At 36.8% G+C, this 23,418-nt stretch overlaps 2 protein-coding genes across 2 annotated transcripts; both read left to right on the plus strand.

Annotated features, from left to right (window-relative positions):
* Window positions 1-3,499: 3,499 nt before the first annotated feature.
* Window positions 3,500-3,865, plus strand: THITE_42614 (uncharacterized protein; the record flags this gene model as incomplete). The annotated part of the gene is made up of 2 exons (XM_003655065.1): window positions 3,500-3,628; window positions 3,803-3,865. The coding sequence occupies 2 exons, from the start codon at window positions 3,500-3,502 to the stop codon at window positions 3,863-3,865; spliced, it is 192 nt and encodes a 63-aa protein (XP_003655113.1).
* A 7,025-nt stretch (window positions 3,866-10,890) lies between these two features.
* On the plus strand, window positions 10,891-11,163 carry THITE_2052550 (uncharacterized protein; the record flags this gene model as incomplete). Its single annotated transcript, XM_003655066.1, has 1 exon — window positions 10,891-11,163. A coding segment is annotated over one exon (273 nt), but the record flags the coding sequence as incomplete, so codon positions are not given.
* Between the last annotated feature and the right edge of the window lie 12,255 nt (window positions 11,164-23,418).

Genomic DNA, 23,418 nt, shown 5'->3' on the forward strand with positions numbered 1-23,418 from the left:
ACACAAGTACGAGGTAGGCCTCTCTGTCTGTATGATTCCACGCATCCCATATATTCTTCCTGCATATATGCAACACTGCCCGCTCTCATTCATACCTTCAGCCGATCGGGCCAGCAAGTTTTCGTCCCATCCTCCAAGCTACCTTTCCTTCCTCCTTCACGTCATGATTGAAGCGAAGCTTCAATGACGATGCCTTTCGAATGTATACTATATACACAGAGGAAGCGAGGAAGGAGGCTTCGGTTCATTTACCAGGCCAATCCTCCAGAGTTTCTCGTACGTGGATTGGATGCTACAGCTATGCCGTGTCTTAGCGATAGAGATGTCCCCGATCTTTTCTCCATCTTTCCCCCTTTTAGCTGGGTCTCCTTACAATGCTAATCCTTAAACGACGTAGAATAGTGATATCTAGGTACTTACTTCGTCGTCGGCTTATAGTATATATATTGGGTTATCGATAGCCGCTTAACGTATCTTAAGAACGTAGTATAGTAGGCGCTATCGAGGGCGACGTTGACGTTATAGTAGTATAGCGTTGTAGCTTAGGGGCTCTGTTCAATATAGGGCAAGCTAATAAAGCTATACGATGATGAATTCGCTATAATAGCTAAAACTATATATAATTAACGAACTTACGTACAATAGATATGGCTAACGAACTTATATACAGTAGAGGAACTCGCCTATAGTGGACGAACTTATATATAGCGGATAAGCTGTTTAGCAGCTATAGTGGATAAACTAGCTAGTGGCCAACGAACTTATATATAGTAGATATAGCTAACGAACTTATATATAATAGAGGAGCTAGCTACGTTTAACGAACTTGTATATAGTAGATAAACTCGCTAGTAGCTAACGAACTCGTATATAGTGGATAAACTTGTATATAGTAAAGGAGCTAGCTACAGTAGAGGAACTTGCCTATAGCTAATAAACTTATATACAATAGGCGAACTCGCTAGCGTTTAACGAACTTGCTTTAGTAGCGGTAGTAGCGACAACGATAGTAGCGACGGTGGTAGCAACGTTGCAAATACCCTTATCTCCTTATCGAGATAGTAGTATATAAGCTCCTAAGCTAAGATAGCGATTGTCCGACAGGACCTACAAACATATAGCTATAGATGTACAGATAGCTTAGCGGTTAAGTGGCCAACTTATAGAAAATAAAAGTAGATAGTTGTAGATACCTTGATGTTATAATACTACTAATTGATTAATAGGTCGTCGATTCGATTTAAAAAGCTTAAGGATCTAACGTTCGATTTAAGATACTAACTAACCTTATAATTCTATAGGCTTACTAGGGGTTCTATAGGCTTATCAGAAGTATAAGGACGTAGGCTAGCCACTTCGGTAAGATGATTAGTAACTACCGCCCTATAGACATTCCCCTTTAGGCTAGAGTATAAGGAAATAGGTAGCAGTCGCTATAGTAGTTACGCTAAACCTTTTGCTCTTCTAGATATAGAAAATATATAGGAGTTGGAGACCGTTAGCTAGGCAATAGGCGATTTAGCGATAATTGCTATAGTATTAAGCTCCTTTTCGACAGCTCTAAAGGGGATAATTATATACGCTAGGCCTACTACGTCGTATACCGCCTAGTATATCTACAAATCGCCTACCTACCAAATTGCCTACCTACCTACTAAATCGCAAAAAAGTTCGATCGATCAAATTAACTAAGTTGAACGTACCTACTTCGAATACAACGCTGTAGCTATATATATATCGATTGACGAGATCTATACAGGTTTAATTATATAGTTATCCTAGGATATCTATCGGTTCAATTACATATACAATATAGGCAAGTTATCGCCCAACAGCCTATTTTTGCAGTATCGTTGACCACTATATAGAGACAGTATTATAGAGCTCATTAAGCTTGGCGGTATACCTCCGCCTCTGCCTCCACTGCCTAGTAGCGCTTAGCAGCTACCTCTAGATACTCCTAACCTTCTAAGAGAGACTCGTCAGTACTATAGCTATAAGCAAATGCTTCCTATTACGTAGTTCGCTAGCAAGCGTAGCTAGCCAGTATTGAATTATATAGATTACTATAGCGTAGCTACAACTTAGGTTAGTCGTCGTTGCTATATTTTAAATACTTAATCTAACTATATTATAAAGAGCCTACTCTAACTAGGTAGTTAGTTTTATCGCCAAGGTCTCTAGCACTATCTCTAACACTATATCTAGCAAGTATATTGTTGGCGATACTAACCTCTCTTTACTAGAGAAGCTACGTATTAGTGGCTATCGACCCCGTTTTCCTATCTGTAAGATATTTATATACTTAGGTTCTATACGTCTAGGTTCTATACGCCTAGAGCCTATACGGCCAGAGTCTTTGGCAGTACCTCCGCCTAGCCTAGCTATCCAATCTAGCAGTATCGAGTCTACTATTATAGTCGGCTCTCCTCACTCTAGTGGCCTCTAGCCACTATCTCCTATCGTTAGTAAGTATCCGCTAGAGATCGTTCTAAGTCGCTATCAATATACAACTATCGGCCTATAGGTTGGAATAGTAATCGGTCAGTAGCTAGGTTAAGAATACTAGCCTACTAAACGTCACTTATAGCTATATATAGTAACTAGGGGTTTTACGTTTAATCGCTACCTATATACTCTAATCGCCTAGTAGCTATTTCTATAATAACCGTAGCTATAGCTATAGATGCCCTATTGTATTTAGAACTTTCTCTTATAGGCTATATCTATTGTATAATATACGTCTTACTTCTTTCGCTAAGGTTAGACTTCCTAGGATTCGTCTACTATAGCTATAGCCTACTATTAGCTTATAATCATTAAACGTAATTATCGCGCCTACTATCGATATAGTGAGGCTCCCTCGTCTATATCGCTATTTATAGAGCTAGTCCACTATACCTAGGGTAAGGATCTATTCTAGCTAATGCCTAGTACTTCTATCCTATCGATAGCTAGTACTCTAATCTAGCCAATAGCTAGCATTCCCTCCTAGCCTATAGATCCTAGCCCTATAGCTAGTACTCCTAGCTTGCCTATAGCTATAGAAGCCCTAGATAATAATCTTTATATTATTTGCAACGCTTATAGTATAGTACGCCCTCTGTAGCTCGTTGATCTAGCTATTAGCTTCTGTTTTTACTATATTAGTACGAGCTAGGAGTAGGATCTATTAGGTTAGTATAAGGTCTACTTCTGCTATACGACCTTATAGCTTTAGAGCAAATTCATTGATATATAAGGAGAGGAGTAGAAGATCTACCGACAGTGCCTTATAGAGATCTAGGATCTAAGGCGAGCGTTATAGGCATTAACTAGTAGCCTAGGCTTACTACCTAAGATATTGTCTTCTAGTAATCTATTTGCTAGCAATAGTTCTACACCTATATTATCCTATAAGTTGCTAGCTCTCTACTATAGCCTAGTTCGTTAAAGCTAAGCGCTATATCTAGCAAAAGCGCCATCGATAAGCTAGTTGCTTAGGCCTACGCCTACGCCTATGCCCAAGCCTACGCCTAAGCCAGTTCTAGATCCTACTTTCGACGATAATCTAGGAGCAGATACATTGACGATAGAAGATTGTATTCTTCTTCAAAGGTTTAAAACTGAACTAGACAAAGATAATATAGTCGAATGCCTTATATATAAAGAACGTTGGTTCAATATTAAGCTCTAAGATAGTGTCTATACCAGCTATATCTCGTATAATAAGGCGAAACGCCCTAAGAAGCCCCTTTTCTTTGCGGCCAACAACGATCTTGACTTTAACAACGTTCCAGATAGCCTGCTAGAGCTATTATAGGTCAAAGAGCAATTGATCGCCTATATATATATCTATATAGAAGTCTTTCTTTACTGTAGCTAATAGTATAAATATCGTAGCTATATCGTCAACTTCCTTTGCGATATTAACAAAGTTTATAGCTAGCTCCCCTATCTTCTATATAAACTAGATATTATTATCTTATAGCTAGTCAACTTCAACTAGTAGCTATACGTTATCTAGCAGTTCCAACGCAACTTTTACATTAAGTAGTCCAATATCTAGGCGTAGCTAGACTTCCTAGTAGCGAATTACCCCACCTATTACAACATTGTTGTAAATAAGGAGCGGCTAAGCTAGCTACTAGAAGGCGAGAGCGTAATTAGCGAGTTTCTAGTCGAGGATATTGACCTAGTAGATATCTAGGATATAGTTGACGAAGCTAACGACGAGTTATACCTTGTTAACGAAGGTATAGTGCCTAATATAGTAGTAGAGGAAGCGAACTTAGATCAGTTACGTAAATAGATACGCTTATAATAACTATTACAACATCCTAAGTAGCTACCTCTATAGCTATATATCGAGATAGGCGATATTCGTTAAATACCACTAAATGAGTTCAACCGATTATAGCCATTGCTATTATAGGCGTTTTCTACCCTCTTCCCCTATAGGTAGGCTAAGTTTATATCCCTACAGATAAGGTCCATTATATACAACGACTATATTTGGTATACTATATAGTATTAGGATAGCTATTTTACATAGTACCCTTGCTTCCGGTTTATAGCGTTCAATATATTGATATAGAGCATCGTTAATACTAAGAGCTCCTACTTCGTCAAGTATACCAATTAGAACCGTATAGATCTCGAGGAGCTATAGGCTACGTTTAATTCCAACGCTTTAGAGGCGTAGCAGCTACTTAACTCTATCGTTAAATATATAAATACATTGCGTAGTACCTAAGCATTCTAGACCGGCCATAGCCACTAGCTAAATACATATATATATATACTCAACATACCTACGTTGTTTATAACCTTTAGCCTAGCCGACTTATACTAGGATAGCCTAGCCTCGTATATACTACGTTACAACGAGTAGAAGCAGGCCTCTAACCTACAGCAGGTGTAGATTGCCTACAAGAACCTCTGCAACAACCTATATATCGCTATATACCACTTCGCCCAGCGATACAATCTATTCTAGGAGTATATATTGACGCCGAAATTCGATATCGTCGACTACTAAGATCGCTACAAGTAGCAAGCCTACAACAGTTCTTACAACCATAGCCTATACTAGTACGCTAGCATCTAGGAGCCGGAGCTATAGACTATAGAGGGCCGGCGAGCCTTTTATAAGCGCTAGGGCTATTATATCACCGCTATTAACCTAGAGCCGGCCTATATTATAGCGTAGAGCGAGGCCAACATTCTTACAGCTATACTATTCAAGAATAAACAGCCTACCTTCGATATACTATCTCGGGTCGTCAACTAGGTACAACGGCATACCTACTCTAAGGCCTACTATATACAACGCTATAGGCTACCTAATAGCTAGCTCTCTAATTAGCTAATATATCGTTTCTACTACCCTTGCCTACACTACGAAGAGCCTATCGTTATAAAGGACTTTAATCCTAGTTTCTTTGTATTCGATAGTATATAAAACGACATATAGTTGAACAGCTATAACTAAGCTATTTCGCTTAGCTAGCTAGCCAATATAGACGTTAGTCCTTATACTAACGTTGATACAGTGCTTAACTACGCTACTAAATACTACTCTAAAGGCAAGACTAAGAGCAAGTCCTACCTAGAGCTGTTGTACAAGATTATACCTCGCTTCGCTAGCCGCAACCCCGTCGTTTCCTTCGTTGCTAAGCTAATAAATAAGCTAATTTCTAAGTAGGACTAGTTTACTTAGAAGGTAGTATACCTCTTAATATATTTCCCCCTTTAGGAAGGCTTCTATATAGTATATACAGTAGATTGCTGCCTATTCGACCATCAGTATATAGCTACTATTATCAATCTAGAGAACTAAGCCCTACTAGTACGCTTATAGTATTAGAAGTATTTTAAACGTATCGAGGTATAGGAAGACCTAATATACTTCGACTTCTTTTGTAATATCGATTAGAGCTAGGGCCTATAGCACTAGCAGCATTTTACCTAGGCCAAGCCGCGTATACTCAACTACTTCCTTTGCTATAAGCTAAATCCAATAAGCGACTAGTTTAAAGACTTCTACTATATAAAGCTAATACTAAGCTATATATATTATAACCCTAATAAGCTTAAGACTATAGATAATATAGCCTTTAAGACGTACTACGAAGCTTATATATACTGTTTTAAGGTTCACTAGTATTTAGATAACTACTATAGTAAAGTGTTTATTCCTAAGCTAGATAAAGAATTTAAAGAGCCTCTAGATAAAGAGCTCTAGCTATACGATTAGGAGAAACTAGCGGCTACGCTTCCTAACTACCTAGTTAAAACGGAAGACATTGACATCTTTAGCAACCACAATTGTTATATACAACTGTGGCAAAGGCACCTATGACCGCACCGCGGTCAGGGGTAACGAGCGTTCCCTTAAAAAGGGGAACCTTACCCGGAACCCCTTTGTAGGAGGACAGACTGTATTAATATACTTTTGTGATATATACTAGTGTTCAAGAGTGCCGCCTTATTAGCTAACGAGGCTGAGAGGCATTGATCTTTCTTACCCTTATACGTTTACCGTCAGATGGTCACCGAGGGCTATCGGCGTATAACAAGTAGTGCCTACTAACGATTCGAACCTATCTACTTCCTATTGAGGGGAGCCAAGTTCGGATCAAGAGACATTATAAGTTACGCCTAGTAAGTTGTATAGAGCAACGTCTAAAGTAGATAATACTCCTTTATAAGGGAGTAAGCTTCGGAGTATATGATCTATAACGAACTAGTTTATAACCTAGCCACCGTTATTCTAGCATTAAGTACTTATAAAGAGTTAGAAGCTAGATAGATTTAAGCCTTATAAACGCCAATATCTATAAGGATATACAGTAGATACTTAAGTTTATTAAGGACTTTAAGGTCATCTACAACGTTTAGTAGATAATCGCTATTAACCCCTGAGACCTCTAATACCTAGAAGCTACCGTATCACTTAAAGAGGTACTAGAAGGAGACGCCTATGTCCAACAGTATATCGAAACACTATACATTGTAGAGTACCCTTCCTCTTAGATACTCGACAATCATATTCCTTACGCCTACCTTACAACCATTAGGTGTAGAGTCTAAGTAGCTATTAGTAAGAACCTTATCCTAGACCCTAGGATCAAAGACGCCGCCTTAGAGGCTAAGGACTCGACCCGAGAAACGCTAGAGACCTTAATACTAGAGAGTCGAGGACTACTAGAGACCCTAAAGCCTTAAAGGACTAACGATCAGTAACTAGGACTAGCTATACTATTAGAAATATCGGTAAGAACTAGATATAATTTGACTAAGAATTAGCTAGTAACTCTACTAAGCCTAACCTTCTAGGAGTAACTAGAGCCCTAAGATATACTAACTATTCTTTAATAGGGATATAAAACCTATATTGTTAGTAGCTATAATCTTAGTAGACGCTACTAAGTACCGTTAAAAGGATTATAGGATCTACTACCTTAGAACTGATAACCTAAAGAGGAAGACCTATTATCTTCGATAGCTTAGTTGATTAGTACTTTCAACTAGGTTCCCTAGCTACCGCTATAGACGCTTAGCCAACTATCCTAGTACCTATCCAAGCTTCTTAGACTAGATATAGTTATTTAGAACTCTAGAATAGAATATATAGATAGTTTAGTCGACTTCGATATCTCCTCACTATTTTAAGAGATGCTAAGCCTACTATATAGACAAGTAGCTAGACCTTCTAGACAAGGAGCTAGACCCTCTAGACAAGTAGCTAGAGCTATAGATATCTAGGCCACTTTCGCTATATAGGACTTTCTTACCTAGATAGCTAAAATAATAGAGAACTTGAACATTATAATCGAAAGGGCGAACAGGGCTATAGGCGTAGAAGACCGTTAGCCTAAAACCGAGGATAGAAGTACTATATCTTTATAACCGTTTATACCTATATCGAAATAGAAGATTTAAGATACTAGTCTCTTTTAGCTAAATATAGAGAACGAGGCTAAAGAACCCTAGGACCTATAATATAATAAACAGTAGTTATACTATAGGGATATCAACCTTTAGGTTAAATAGGTGGATTAAGTCGTTAGATACTACCTAGTAAGAGAAGAGACCCTATATATAGAGATATAGACTTTACTTCGAGGATTAGCGCTATAATAGTATAAGTAGTAGCTCTCTACTATAGAAAAGGTAGTATTAACTATATCCGTGAAAATGTAGATCGAACGTTTAAAAAAGGAGTTTAATATTAAAAGATATAAAGCAAAGAAATAGCTAAACGAAAACCGATATATCGTAAAGGACAACTATAAAGATAAGCTAGTCTAGAAATTTGCTATAGAATACTTTAAATATATATATATTTAGGGAGATACTACTAAGGAGCAACGTCTAATACGTTTATACAACTACCTTTATTTAGAGCTTCACTAGCTATACCCTAAACTAAATGCAACTACGAAGATAGGCGTATTCCTTAGTATCCTCGACACCAAAGTATATATCGTTAGAGACAAGCTTTGCTAGGACGTTGCTAAGAGCTATATTATCGGCTATAGTTCTATTGCTAACAACGTAGATACGGAGTACAACGACGAAGGACAAGGAAACGACTAAGAGGATAGCGAAGCCTTCTAGATAGGAAGAGGTAAAAGAGGATACTATAATCCTTAGAGAAGAGATAGAGATAAACCTTAGTGACCTAGAAACAATTAGTATAGAGATGGTAATTAAGTATAGCTATTCGGTGACTAAAACTTCTATAGTACAACTAGATATAGAAGAGGATATCAACTGTTTAATAATCGTAGAGGAGGAGTTAGACTATTCAACGGCTAGAGAAGAGGCGATAATAGCAACTAAGGAAGACTACCTTGACCTCGACGACTTTAATGGATTTAGATATATATATATAAGAAACAATTTAAAGACGGCACCTTCTTATACCATAGTAAGATCATAGTAATAGAAGACGACGAAGACACCAACCTTTACTATAAGATATTAGAGAAGACTAGGTACATTCTTATCGACGAATATAACATTGAAGCCAAGGACAAGGAGTTAGAAGACGAAGAAGCCAACAGTTCTTACTACTTATATTATACCTTTCACTAGCCTAGACTAAGTTGGAACAAACTACTATAATAGCTTCTATAGATTCAGCAATGTACTGCCTATAGTAGAGTCTTTGTAATACGTTATAAGCTTTTCGAGTATATAGCCGACAATAGCGATAAAGATAAGTGTAAGCCTATACAACCTTAAATAAACTACTAGCGTAACCTTAGTAATAGCGAGGATAAGCTTAATAGTAAAGATATAAACTTTATATTGACTAAAGGATAGATTATAGAAGCGTAGCTATATATATCGCTACTAAAAGCATTAGATAAGTAAGCTATATACCTTATAATCAACATTAGTATAAACCTAAGCAAGCTAGGCACTGAGGTTTGCTTCAATATAGGTAGTAACGCTAACCTTATCGATAAGGAGTTTATTTCCAAGTGGGCTAAGAACCTACATTGGATCAATGTAAAGCTATACTTTGTTAAAGGCGTTGAAGCCTATACCAAAGTCAAGAAGCAAGTCGAGTTTAACTTCTATATCCAAGGAATTGTCTATAGTACCAATATAGACGGTTACTTTACTATAATAGCCGACGTCATTGAAGGCTTAGGAGCGAAACTATTGATTAGAACTAACTTTATACTCTACAACGGAGTAAAGATTGACCTTAATACGTCTACCTATTACTTCTAGTCCATTTATAATATAAAGGTGAGAGTATATATAGAACAGAAAAGAATAATCTAGAAGGTGAAAGCTATAAATACTATAATGGTCGTACCTATAATAGAACACCTGATCAAGACTATGTTCGAGCCTATAGATACCGATAACGATAATCTAAGTAGCTAGAAACGCAAGCTCTACTTCGCTTTATATATCAAGGGTATACTAGACGCTATTGTAGACGTAAAGAACGTATACTAAGCTATTGTAAAGAACAATACTGTTCGCCTAATCACTATTGTCGAAGGATAGTGTATTAGACACCTTCTTTAGTATAGCCTAGAGAAGGATATCTAGGCAATAGTATAAAACCTTATATAGTAGACCTAGGATAACATTATAGACGATAAATATATATAGATAATAACAACTATATAACTAGAGCCTAGTGGTAAAGAACTAATAACAGAGACACTAATAGAGGATAAGTATAAGCTACCTACTAAGTAGGAGTTCTATATACTATCCTATAGTATCGAGAGACTAGACAATATCCTATATATCAAGTTAGTAGTAGGGATAAACGTCTATAGTAGGGACAAATAGTATATAGAAGAGATAAAGGCACTGCTAGACAAGTATAACGTCTTCTATAACTATAGCATTGTCCCTATACTAGAGGATTAGAAGATAAGAATTCCGTTTATCGATAGATAGTAGAATTAGTTTAAACCTATTTAGGTTTACTCGCTAAGTGCTAAAGACTAAGCGATCGTCGACGAAGAATACAACAAACTATATACGTAAAGAAAGATGGACTTTATAGACTAGCCAACCTCTATCGCTTGCCTAGTCTTTATAGTCTACTATATAGTTGCTAGAAAAACTAAAGGCAAAGCTATAGTAGACCTCTAGCCCCTAAATACATTGGTGGTACTAGATATATACCCATTGCCCGACTAAGACGATATTATAAATATAATAATAAGTAATATAATCTTTACAGTATTCGACGCCTCTAGATTCTTCTTCTAGCTTCTAGTTGTAGAAGAACATTATAACTGTATAGTGGTCATTAGTCCTAGAGGTTTAGAACACTCAAATGTTATACTAATAGGATTTAAAAACTCGTTAGCTTTCGTATAGCGTTTTATAGACCATTTATTCTATAAGTATAAGCACTTTGTCTACGTCTATATCGACAATATTATTATCGCTAGTAAGAATATAGAGGAGTACCTTAAGTACGTTGAGACGGTTCTCGATATCTTCGACAAGGTGTACGTTTATATCTTAGTAGAAAAATCCTTTGTAGCCTACCTGTCAGTGAGACTTCTTAGCTATATAGTCAATGGCGAAGGAGTAGCTAAGACGGACGATAGGATCGCTATATTTAAGAAACTTAAGTTCCCCAATACCCTTAAGACCTTAGAACAGTACTTTAGTATAGCTAGATAGCTATATAAAGGTATTCTATAGTATATAGCGAAAGCGTAGCCTCTATAAGACTGTAAGATTAAACTCCTTGCCTAAGGGAGAGTAAATGGAGACCTTCTCGTCGCTAAGTCGAAGAACGTTAGGAAGGCATTTACTTCGAACGTTAAATTTAAGCCTACACTAGTAGAACTAGAGTCCTTTAGGCTACTATAGGAACACCTATATAAGTAGTACTTCCTATATCATTATTGTCTTAATAAGCCGCTATTTATTAAGCTCGACGTAAGTAGCAAAGGATATAGAGCAATCGTCTTTTAACTCTATAGCGAATAAGATAGTACTAATATCCCTAGCTAAGATATCCTAAGTAGCGAGATCTAGCCTATTATATTCTTATCCCACCTAACTTTTAATGTAGAAAGGAAGTATAAGAGTATAGAAGTAGAAGTCGCTACTATTGTATAGGTAGTTAGGAAGCTCTAGAAAATGATATAGTCAAACCAATACCCTATAAATATCCTAATAGACTATATAGCGACTAGAAATATTGTAAAGTATATATTTCTTACTACTATAGACCTTATAAAGGCTAACCTAAAGCTCGTTAACGCTATAAACTAGCTATCCTAGTTCGACCTTAACATCTTCTATATACTAGGAAAGCTCAACGTTGTACTAAACGCCTTATTACGTTTACCGACCTTCGAAGAGGACGCCCTTAACGAAACCTAAGACGCTATTAATGAACTAGAGGACATTTAGTCTACTACTTAAATCGATACCAAGGAATGCTATACTATAGATACTAGTACCTTCAAGCTAGTTATCAATAACGAGTTTAAAGCTAAGCTGATCGTAGTTTACTCTAACGACCGCTAGTACAATAAAATCATTAGGAGTCTCTATAATATAGAAGAACGAACTAAGAAGATCGCTAAGTAGAGAGAATACGAAGAGTAAGAAGGAGAGCTACGAAGAAAGTAGTATCGAAAGCTATAGCTTAGACTCTACGAACTGAAGGATAGTCTCCTCTACTACGTTGACTATAAAGGAGTGAGGAAGCTTTGTATCCCTAGTAGCTATGTCAAAGACATTTTTACTATTGTATACAACAATATTTACTACTTTGGTATAGACAATATAATAGTGAACCTCTTAGTATTCGTATTTAATCGAAAGTGCTAGATAGTATATAAGTACATTTAGCACTGCCCTATATATAGAGAGAACTAGACTTTGAGAGAACCGAAGCTCGGAGACCTTTAGCTAATTTGGACATTACTATAGCCTTTCTATACTATTACTATAGATTTTATTATTGGTTTGTCTACCGTACCCTTCGAAGAGATACTATAGTCAATAAAAAAGTACCTAATCCTTAACGCTATATACACTATCATCTATAAGTTTAGTAAAAAGAAGCTTCTTATAGCTAGAAATGACAAAATGTTAGTAGAGGAATAGGCAGTTATAATCCTTAGAGCGTTAACGTATATAGATTGGGGACTCCTAATATAAATTATTAGCGACTAAGATACTAAGTTTATCTCTGACTTATAGAAAGAAATCTTTTATATCCTAGGCGTTAGCCTCCTTTTCTCGATAGCCTATTATCCCTAGACGGACAATCAATTAGAAAGGACGAACTAGACAATAGAAATCGCTATTTGTATAGAAGCTATAGAAAAACTAGGAACGCTATAGCCTCTACTTCTCCCTATATTGTAGTACAACCTTAATAATATATTTATAGTCACTATTGGAAGATCGCTAAACGAGTTGGTATATAGCTTTAAACTATATTCTATCCTAGATATACTTTATTGTAAGAAGGGTACCGTTGCCTCTACTAAAGCTATTAGTATCCTTAGACAATAGTACTAGAAGGAAGTAGTAGAATAGATCGATTATATAGGCGCTATTACAAAGATATATTATAACAACAAGTATACGCCTACCGAGTTCGAAGTAGGAGACACCGTTTACTTACGATTATACAACGGATACTATCTCCTAGGAAAGCCTAAACGAAAGTAGTTACTATAGTAGGTAAGACCGTTTAAGATTGTCTATAAAATCGATAGGAACGCCTATAAGCTTGACTTCCTAGCTAATTAGAAAGTCTATCTAATAGTTTTAATTTCCTAGTTATAGAAGCTAGATTAGGGGAAAGACCCCTTTGGCTATAATATAGAACCCCCTAGCCCTATAATCGTTAACGGAGATAAGCACTAGGAAGTCGAGAAAATCGTATAATGGCGTATTACTTAGAGGAACTGGAGACCCAAAGTCGAGTATCTAGTACAATAGAAAGGATTTACCGCTAAGGACGACTAGTAGATCCTATATATCTAGCTTATTGATAGTGCTAGGGAACTTGTCGAAGAGTATAAAAAGGCGTACCTTATCGACTAGGAGAAGGAACACTGTAACAAGGGCATTGCTATCAAAGAATAGGAGGAAGTGAAGGAGATTCCTTGATCCTAGAACTAAATTGTCGTTGAGCTATTATAGAGGAAGGGTAGCGACTATTGATAGCTATACTGTTATTGACTTTCTCCTTCCTTCTTTCTTGTTTCCCTTTCTTTCTTTTATTCGATTATACTTTCTTTGTTAGAGTATATTCGCTTTAGTATATTTATTACCGCTATATCGCCACTAGATATATAAATATCGTCCTCTATCTTATAGATCCCTTGATTTTTCTTCTTCTTACCCTTTATTTAGATATTACCAACGCTTTTAGTTATAAAACTATAGTTATTTAGTTCATTAAGTACTTTGCTTATTCTAGTTTTCCTATATCTAGATTCGCTATTGACCTTGACCTATAAATGGTTAGGGAAAGCTATCCTATTGCTATAAAGGTATAGGGCTTCGAGCCTCGAGGGTATAATATTCTATTCTTTAGCTACTGTTAGATAGTAATACTGTTCATTGGCTATAGATACCGCGCTATTGTTTTTATTTACTTCTAGAATAGCCTAATGTAGGCCACTATAATTTCTTTTCTCTTTATATATCAACTTTAATACATCTATCTTCCTTAATAATTTCTTATCGTAGTCATTTATATTCACTATACGATCGATCGGCAAACCTTCTTATTACTAAGCTATATACATTTATATAAGCTGCCGTCAGTCGGTATACGCTTACACTATATTCGCGAATTGAGATAATCCGCTATATATTCTCACGGTACCTACGTCAACGATAGAGGCGACTATATAGTCGATTCTCTTAGCTCGCTAACGCTATCGAGTAGCGAAGTGCTTAAGCACGATTGTATCGACATTATAAAAGGAGATACTCGACTAGCCTTCGTCGTTTATAAGATGCCTCCCTATATAAGAGAGACGCCTACTAAAGGCTATGCTACTAATACCTAGAAGAGGGAGAGCGCCCAACTCGTAGCTAAGTAAATAGGAGGAGCAAAGAAAATCGATAATACGCCTAACGTTCCTTTATATACCCTAGGAGCTTCTACGTCCTACTAGGCTATTACTAAAGACGTTGTTACTAAAACTACTTATAATAACGAAATGATGGCTACTAAAGAAGCTAATATAGCCAAAGTAATTTAAAATAGCTTAGAGACCACTTATAAGGAGCGATAGTAGAATATTACTATAGACCCTATCGTAGTGTCCAACAATGAATAGGAAGTCTATAAGGACTACAACGAAGCGCTAGATAGCGACGTTGTATAAGAGCGTTTAGAAACTCTCTTGACTTATAAGTATATAGAAAGGGAGTAGCCTCTACAACGTATACTAGGGATTAAGTATCTAGAAACTAGTAACATCTCCTCTACTAGCGTATAGCGCTAGGAAGTCTAATAAGCTCTATATATTACGTTAGAAGACGAGGCTACTACAACTAACGACGACCTAGACGTCTTCGACGACGATAATACCGATTACGCTAGTAATAAGGAGGATATAGCGACTAAGCTGTATTATATTCCAGAGCTATAAGAGACCTATATATCCTATAGTTATTCCCGTCGCTCTACGAAAGTTGCGAACAAGTATATCGCTACTATAAGCGAGGTACTCGCCTACGTATATATAGACTTTGGCTATAACGAAGAATATATAGCTAAGTTCGCGACGTAGTTTGCTAGATTCTATTGTATAGTCCTAAAAAAAGATTTTAGTAATAAACTAGCTGGCTTCGCTTACAACTTATACGTCTATAAGATCAAAGGTATAGTTAAAAAGGCCTTTAAGGAGTTCTAGGAGACTAGAATAGTAACTGTAAGCTATATATCGACTACTATCAAGATCCTCGCTTTATAGTATATATTGCCTAAAGGGGAGGGCAACCCGTCTATCAATACGATGTTAGTAGAGCTTAGCTTAGTATACTATAACAACGCTAAAGCTATAGATATAGCAAGCGATACTAGTTATATAGTTACTATAAACGACGCTATTATCAAATCCCTCTAGGCCGATATAAAGACTATATAGGCGCTTACCAAAGACTTATTGCATTTTATATAGAAGTACCGAGTATATATTAAAGAAGTTGAGAACGTTGCTATAGAATCTATAAGATATATTAGCGCTATAGATATAAATAGGAACGTTAGATATATAGAGCCGGATACCTTTGCCTTCTAGGCCAACTTAGATAAAATGCACTATTATTAGATCAAGAAGATTAACGATATATAGTAAACCTACGATAAGACTATAATAGAACTCCGTTATATAGACAATATGCTCTATAAAGACGTCGATATAGTTATATATATAACCTCTAATATACGAGATATCATCTATATAAGTTTATCGAAGTATATATAAGACCTTAAGCGTTGTACAATAATCCTTAAGGCCTATACAATTGCACTAGGCGCAATTCTTAGCGAAACGGAAATTATAAGATAGACTATTATAACTATCTAGCTTAATAAGCGCTAAGAACTAGTACCTAAGATTAGCTAAGCCGCAACTATAACGGTTGTACACTCTATTAAGACTACGTAGCCGCCCGCCTAGAGAACGCCTACTAAGGCACCTGTCGCCAAAGCCACGCTGCTAGTTGCACCGACAACACTAGCCAAGACGCTATAAAGCTAGTGCAATGAGAGTACCTGTTCAACGTTGGGAGCTAAAACGGTCGAAGTTACTACTACTAAGCGCTAGTATAAAGTAACTATTGACGATAAGATATAGAAGACATTGACACGTCCTCCTAAGAAGCTTAAGAAGACGCTTATTTCCATTGAATGTAAGGCGGCAACAAAGGCCTCTAAGGTCGGAAGAGACGACCCTTATACTAGTAATAGTACAGTCGATCTTAATAAGTAGAACAAATGAACGGACGTATTGCAATAGAGGATTTCGCTATAGGACGAGATGACGGATATAAAACTTATATAAAGTATAATGTAGATTAGTTTTCTTCCTTTTCTATATGCTCCTTTATTCTATATTGAGTTCTATAATGATGGCGAGGACGCTATCTTTTTCTTCTTGTCCCTAGGCATTTGTTATACGTAACTGTGGCAAGGTGTAACGTGCTAGCCTTATAGCGTCTGTAGATAAGTGTACGATGTTCTATTCAACTACCTTAAGGAGAGAAAAGGAGAAGTATAGGCTACGGTTCTCGTATATAGAGTTTTTAGGGGCTCGTGTATAGGGGGCTTGGGCCAATGTTATTCTAAGCGCGAGGCGGGTCTACCTTAGGCCTATAGCAGGCCTGTTATAGGACCGCTATAGATCTTAGGTGTAGCTCTATATACCTAGCTCGGGTATAGCCTAGTCTGTAATATACCCCCCCCTTCCTAGATAGAGAGCTGGTTTAAGGTATACGTAGCGTAGCGCTAGGCGCGGATCTAGCGTAGTGTAGGGTCGATTATAGTGAACGCCGATGTCTAACCTAGTGTTTAGGTAGCTTAGCGCTACTACCTATAATCCTATTGCCTAGCTATAGGTTGTTTATTTACTTTGCTTTTACGAGACGTTGATTGGCCCTTTCCTCGCCCTACGCTCTCCTCTATAGTAGCTGTATCGTACAAGGCGTACCCGCTAATTAGGTACGATAGACCCTCTACCCATTGCTAATAAAACCCCTCCCCTTATACGAACTTGCTCCTTATATTCTCTTCTCGTTTCTAGTATATACCCTCTCCCTACTTCTATAACTTTGTCTTCCTCCTACTTATATATCAACATTTCTCTCTTTATCCCGCTTTATATACGTTCCTTATTTATTGTACTTCTATCCTATATATATCTTCCGCTCTTTGTACTTTTTTTTCTCACCTCCTACTTACTCTATCGAGCGTTTACCTTATACGTTGTCGGCCTCTTTTTATATAAGCTATATAGTCGTCTAACGTCTATACTCCTATTGTGTTAGCCCCGTCGTCGTTATTATATATCTAACCACTTTACCAACTATATTTGCTACGTTTCTATTTTATACCTAACTTGTCCTATAATCCTTTCTCTTCGCGTTTACTTAGTCCCTTAGCCACCTCCTCTATATATATAGCTCGTATATATTCTATCTATTCGCTTTGCCCTCTATAGCAACTTCCTATTTTTCTTGTAATTTCGATATATTCCTAAGACTTACTTACTATAATATCGGTAGCAATCGCTTCTCTTAGAGATAGTGGCGAAGGACGTTGTCTTAGAGGGGATGATAACTAAGATCGTAATATATATTACCCTATATTAGGCTTGCTCTAGCCTTAGACTAGAAGCTAATAACATCCTAGATAGAACTACAACAATTGTAGTAACTCCTTTCGTTATACTATTAATAGCTATATCGTAGAGGGAGATTCTAACAATAAGGATAACGCTTTCCTAGAGGAGAAGGGAGACGTTTGCCTCAATTATATTGAGTAGCTTCTTTATAGTAACTTGGTAGATTACATTCGAGGCTAAGGAGAAAGCTACTTAGAATATACCAAAGCCTATACCAAGTACTATTAGGATCTAGTACTCTAGGCGACGAACGCCTCTCTATATATTGGTCTAAAACGCTTAGTTAAGTTTTACGCTAATAACTAAGCCGTCGCTAAGCTTGTTTAGAAGAAGATTGAGACTAAGCTAGCCTATTGTACTATTTTAATACTATAATTCAGTACTTTCGTATATAGCTTCTATAATATAATTAGTATAGCCCTATAGTATCGGTCTTTAGTGCGCTTTGCCTTTATACCCAATACGCTTCTAGCCCCCCCTTCATCTCCTTCGACCCTAGGCTAGCGAGGAGCCCTAGTTCTATACTAGGCTCTTTAGGACAACCTCGCTATACAGTATTATAGCCGCCTAGTTAAATATATAGTATAATATCTCGATTCCTCCTAGTAAGAGAATCGATGTATTGTAGAGGCTGTTTATACTATAGCATAGTCTTAGGCAACTGTCCTAGAGACGAATTCACGTTTTATAGACTATGTCATCGCATTTATTACCCTCTCGCCTATCTATACCCCTCGGGGGTCCCGCCCCCGCTACTCTCCCTATATACGTTCCCTCGCCTATAACCTATACTACGGTCGACGCCCTTCCTCCTTAGTAGAGGATATACTATATACCTATCAAGTATATATATAGCCCTTGCCTTGGACCCTTTATATCGCTGCTCTACCCCTTTGTACACCTGCTCTACCTATATACCTGTTCGAAGATAAGGAAGAGATTACCAACGTAGGTCCTATTATAGACTTTAAATAAATGACGCTACTAGTATGTCCTATTGTTTTTTCGTATATAGTTCCGTTCTATCTAGGTTTAGGAGGATGATTGGACTTAGGCGTATTATAGTTTTCCTATACCTATATAGTTGTATTTATCTAAGTAGCTAGTCTTTGTAGGATAGTCTATATACGAATACAACGTTTCCTCTTCCTCCTCTAGTTCAATACTAGTCTATTATTGTATTATATATCTCTCTACTCCTATTTGAACTTATTAAGTATAATAGTCTCTAGGAAGTTCTTTAAAGGCTTCTATATTAGTTTATTGTAACCTATCTACTTAACGTATATATTATAGTTGTTCCCTCTCCCTTTTATATTCCAAGCTTTAAGGATCGCCTCTACCCTATATTCCTATTAAGGAATATCCTCCTCTAATATAATCTATATAGGGTCTAGTCTCTTATCTATAACTTTCTATAAAGGGAGTAGGTCGGAAGCTACTCACTTAACTAAGTTAATATAGAAGGTTAGGTATAGACCGCTTAGTACATTGAGTATTACTGTTAGTAGAGTTGGTATCACGACTATCTTATACTTAGTATTTAGCTAGTTAAGCTTTTTACTAGGGCGGTTCGTCTTTATATTATATAAAGAGAGCTATACCTCGTCCTTTACCTAGAACCTCTTAGCTAGGCGGCGAAAGCGGTTTATATTCGTCTACTATCGCTACTATATATATACGATAGCTACTTAGGTCTACTCTATCCCTTCTTTTAGGTAATGGAGGAACCTAGTAGTACAACCTTCTAAGGATACTATAGATGTTGTTAGGATTGTAATAAGCTATATAAGGCTTATATTAAACCTATAGAGGAGGTAGTTCGGGTTTACTCTAGTTATAGATAAGTCCCTATTGTTGAATACAAATTGGTAGGCTAGGAGATATTTAGGCTAGTCGTACTATATAAAGGAGACGAAGATCTAGAGGATTGCCTACACCTCTTAGTTGACTTACTCTATCCCTTTATCCGTCTAAGGATAGTAAGAAATCGATAGGAGTTGCTCTACCCCTACCACCTTATATAACGTAGTCTAGAACCTACTTAGCTAGTCCGACCTATAGTCGATTATAATTTAGGTTAGGAACCTATAGAAACGCTACTATATATTATAGAATCGAAGGGTATACTCTTCTACTCCTATCGAATATATTGCCTCGAGCTATATATACTTAGAGAGATGGTCGGTAATCACTATAAGGTAGCTAGGCGCTCCCTTATCTCTTATAGGGAGGTCGGTTATAAAGTCAATGGAGATCTATTTCTAAAAGCGATTGAGGATAGGTAAAGGCTATAAAAGCCTTTGACGTAGCTATTAAGAGATTTTACTTTAGCGACATTGATTATAATTCTTAATAAACTACTTTATATTAGACGATATAAGGTCCTAGTAATAATCTCTCTAAAGTATTTTGAATAGCCTATTACGCCTTAGGTATCCCGATATAGCTAAGTTATAAATCTACTAGATGATTATAGTAGTCAAAGGCTCTTATATAGGGAGCTAGAGATAGCTATAGAACTAGAGTACGCCTTATATATTAAAGGAGTAGTCTATAATCTAGGTCTATACTATATTCGCCTCTTTAGGAAACTTCTAAGCTCCGTTATAGACGGCTTAGAGCTAGTAAGTATAGTACTTGTCTCTAGCAATACCCTCGTTCTATAGAGCAACGAACTGCTTATCCTTAAAGAGCGTTTCTCCTATAGGTAGCCTAGCCTTCTCCTATACACTAGTCTAGTATACCTTGATCAAGGGAAGTAGCTAGGCGATACGCTAGTTGTCTTTAGGCTCGTCTTACTTATACTAGAAAAGCGTATTAGGGCGTAAAGCTTAGGATCCTAGCTAGTACTTTAGCTTAAAGTTAAACAAAGAGAGTATCTCCGCCTATCTAGCCTATCGTTCGCTAATCGGATATAGCTAAGTGAAGTACTTAAGATTCTTATAGTCGATCAAGATAATAAAGGGGGCTACTATACTTCGAAGCTTTGTCGACTAAGCTTTAAGGTATAAGATAATAGCTAATAGCTCTTTGTTATAGATAGTATAGTTGCGTTTAGTAAAGCTTAGTTTTATAGAGTAGTAGGCTATAGAGTAAAAGACCCTATCCTCCCTCTACTAAGATAAGCACCTACTAAGTACTATACTAGAATAGTCCACTTCTATAATCGTCTCCCTCTTAGGATTCTACTAGGCAAGGATTAGCTCTAATATAAATATAGCCTTAAATATATCAAAGGCCTCTTATTCCTCCTTACCCTAGTGGAATAGGATATTTTTATAGGTAAAACATATTAATAGGGCTATCTTCTCAAAGAAGTTGGGGATAAAGTCGCGATAGAAGTTAATAAACCTAAAGAAGCTTTATACTCCTTAGACTCTATAAAGTGCCTTCTATTTATAGATAGCCTTAATCTTCTTAAGGTTAGGGCGGATATAGACTCCTATCTCTATAATATACCCTAGGTACTTGACTTCCTTTACTATAAATATATACTTCTTAAAGTCTAGGTTGAGGCTTATATCCCTTAGCCTCTAAAGGACCTTGTATACCTTCCTTATATAGTCCTTCCAGCTCCTACTCGAGTATACCAAGACATTATTAAGATATACTGTTATATAGTCCTCTAGCATTAGGCCAAAGGCGTTGTTGATATATCTCTAGAACGTTATAGAAGTACTTATAAGCCTAAAGGGGTAGACTAGCTACTCGAATAGCCTAAACTTTATATAAAACACTATAAAGTGTTTATCCTCCTTAGTTATCTAAATATAATAGAAGGCAACTCTAACGTTTAGCTTTATAAGCCATTTAGCCCTAGCTAGAGACTAGAAAGTCTCCTTAATTAAGGAGAGTAGGTACTAGTCCTACTTAATAATCTTGTTCAAGGCCTAGTAATCTATATAGAACTTCTATCCCCTTCCTAGCTTCTTTGTAAAAAGGACTAAAGTAGCTACCAATAAGGAGCTTACCTAGATCTATCCTTTATCCATTAGATCTATAACCTACTTCTAAATCTCTAGGAGGTAGTCCCTTGGTATATTATACAAAGGTCCCTATAGGAGCTTAGGAGGTTTCCTATCCAAGCCTATCTTAAAATAGATATAATAGTTGGCCTCCCTCTAATAGGGGAGTAGACCATTCGCCTTTTCTTTATTGAAAAGGTCGGCGAAGTCTTATAGCTCCTTTAGTAGAGCGATCTTCAGGTCTAGGTCGACGTTAGGCTAGGAGATAGCCGCCCCTAGTATAGTAGTCATCTCGTAGATACTAGTGACGAGGAACGTATCTTAGGCTCCTTTAGACTTCTTCTTTTATACCCTATAGACTAAGCCTATAAACATCGCGCCTATAATTAGGGTAATGTTAGTTTCTTTCTACTATAAAGAGCATTTGTATACCTATAGGCCACTTTATAAATTAATAGTGAAGACCCTATTAGCTAGGTCTAGTACAATCCTATAGTAGTTTATCTAGGGGAGCCCTAAAATAACGTCGTAGACTAGTCCTAGGACTATATAAAATATAGTAGCACTAATCTATCTATCGATATCTATTACAACCTAGGCGATATATATAATTTTCTTTATAATTTATACCCCCTTAACTATAACGCCTAAGGTATAGGGAGTTAGTAAACTTATTTACTTAATCTCTAACTACTAATATACTCTTTCGTTAATAGCTCTATAGCTCTAGTACCTACTATCCACTTATACGTTTATAAAACTAAAGGAGTTTAGAAAAATAGGGATTAGAAAAAGCAACTTATCTATTTTCTCTCTAATCTCTATAAATTTGTTCTATAAACAGCTAGGTCCTTTCAGCCCCTATATAAGACTTTATACAGAGGCTACTCTTTTCCCTCCTCCTTCTTAGAGGAGGAGTCCTCCTCTACCTATTCCTTAGCCTCTAGCTTATTGATATCGACCTAAGGAGCTAGCCTCTTAGCTAAGGCGAAGGGACAAATAGCTATAAAGTAACCCTAGCGCCTACAACGGATATAGGCTCTAGCCTATTAACGTATTATATATACTTCGTCGCTTACCTACTTTGCCTACAATACGTTTATACTTCGCTTTCTTCTATTCTACTACTACTTTCCTCTATAGCCCCTGTTAGCTCCCCCCTAGGTAGAGGCAATATAGGCTACATTGATCCCAATCATCGATATATCTCTATCTATATCCTTCTCTATATCTACGTTAGGCCTAGGTCGTTTACCCTAGGACTACTAATGTCGTTCCTCTAAATAAAGGGCCTCTAGGTCGGTAGTGATCTTATAGTACTTTGTAATAGCTATAGTATAGTCGTTCTATAGAACCCCCCGTCCTACTACGATATACTTTAACTTTAGAGAGAGATATCGTTATAGTCTAATAAGTTGTACTTTGTCGCTCTAATTAAGTCCTTTAGCCTTCGATAGCTTCGCTTTAAAGCGAATAAGGAAGAAGGAGAATAGTTCGTTGTCTCCCTAGCGAAGTATATCTAGCTCCGTCAAAGCTATAACCTACTTATAGAAGTCTATATAAACAATTATAAG

This window comes from Thermothielavioides terrestris, chromosome 4 (genome assembly GCF_000226115.1).
Source record: "Thermothielavioides terrestris NRRL 8126 chromosome 4, complete sequence".
Lineage (NCBI taxonomy): Eukaryota > Fungi > Ascomycota > Sordariomycetes > Sordariales > Chaetomiaceae > Thermothielavioides > Thermothielavioides terrestris.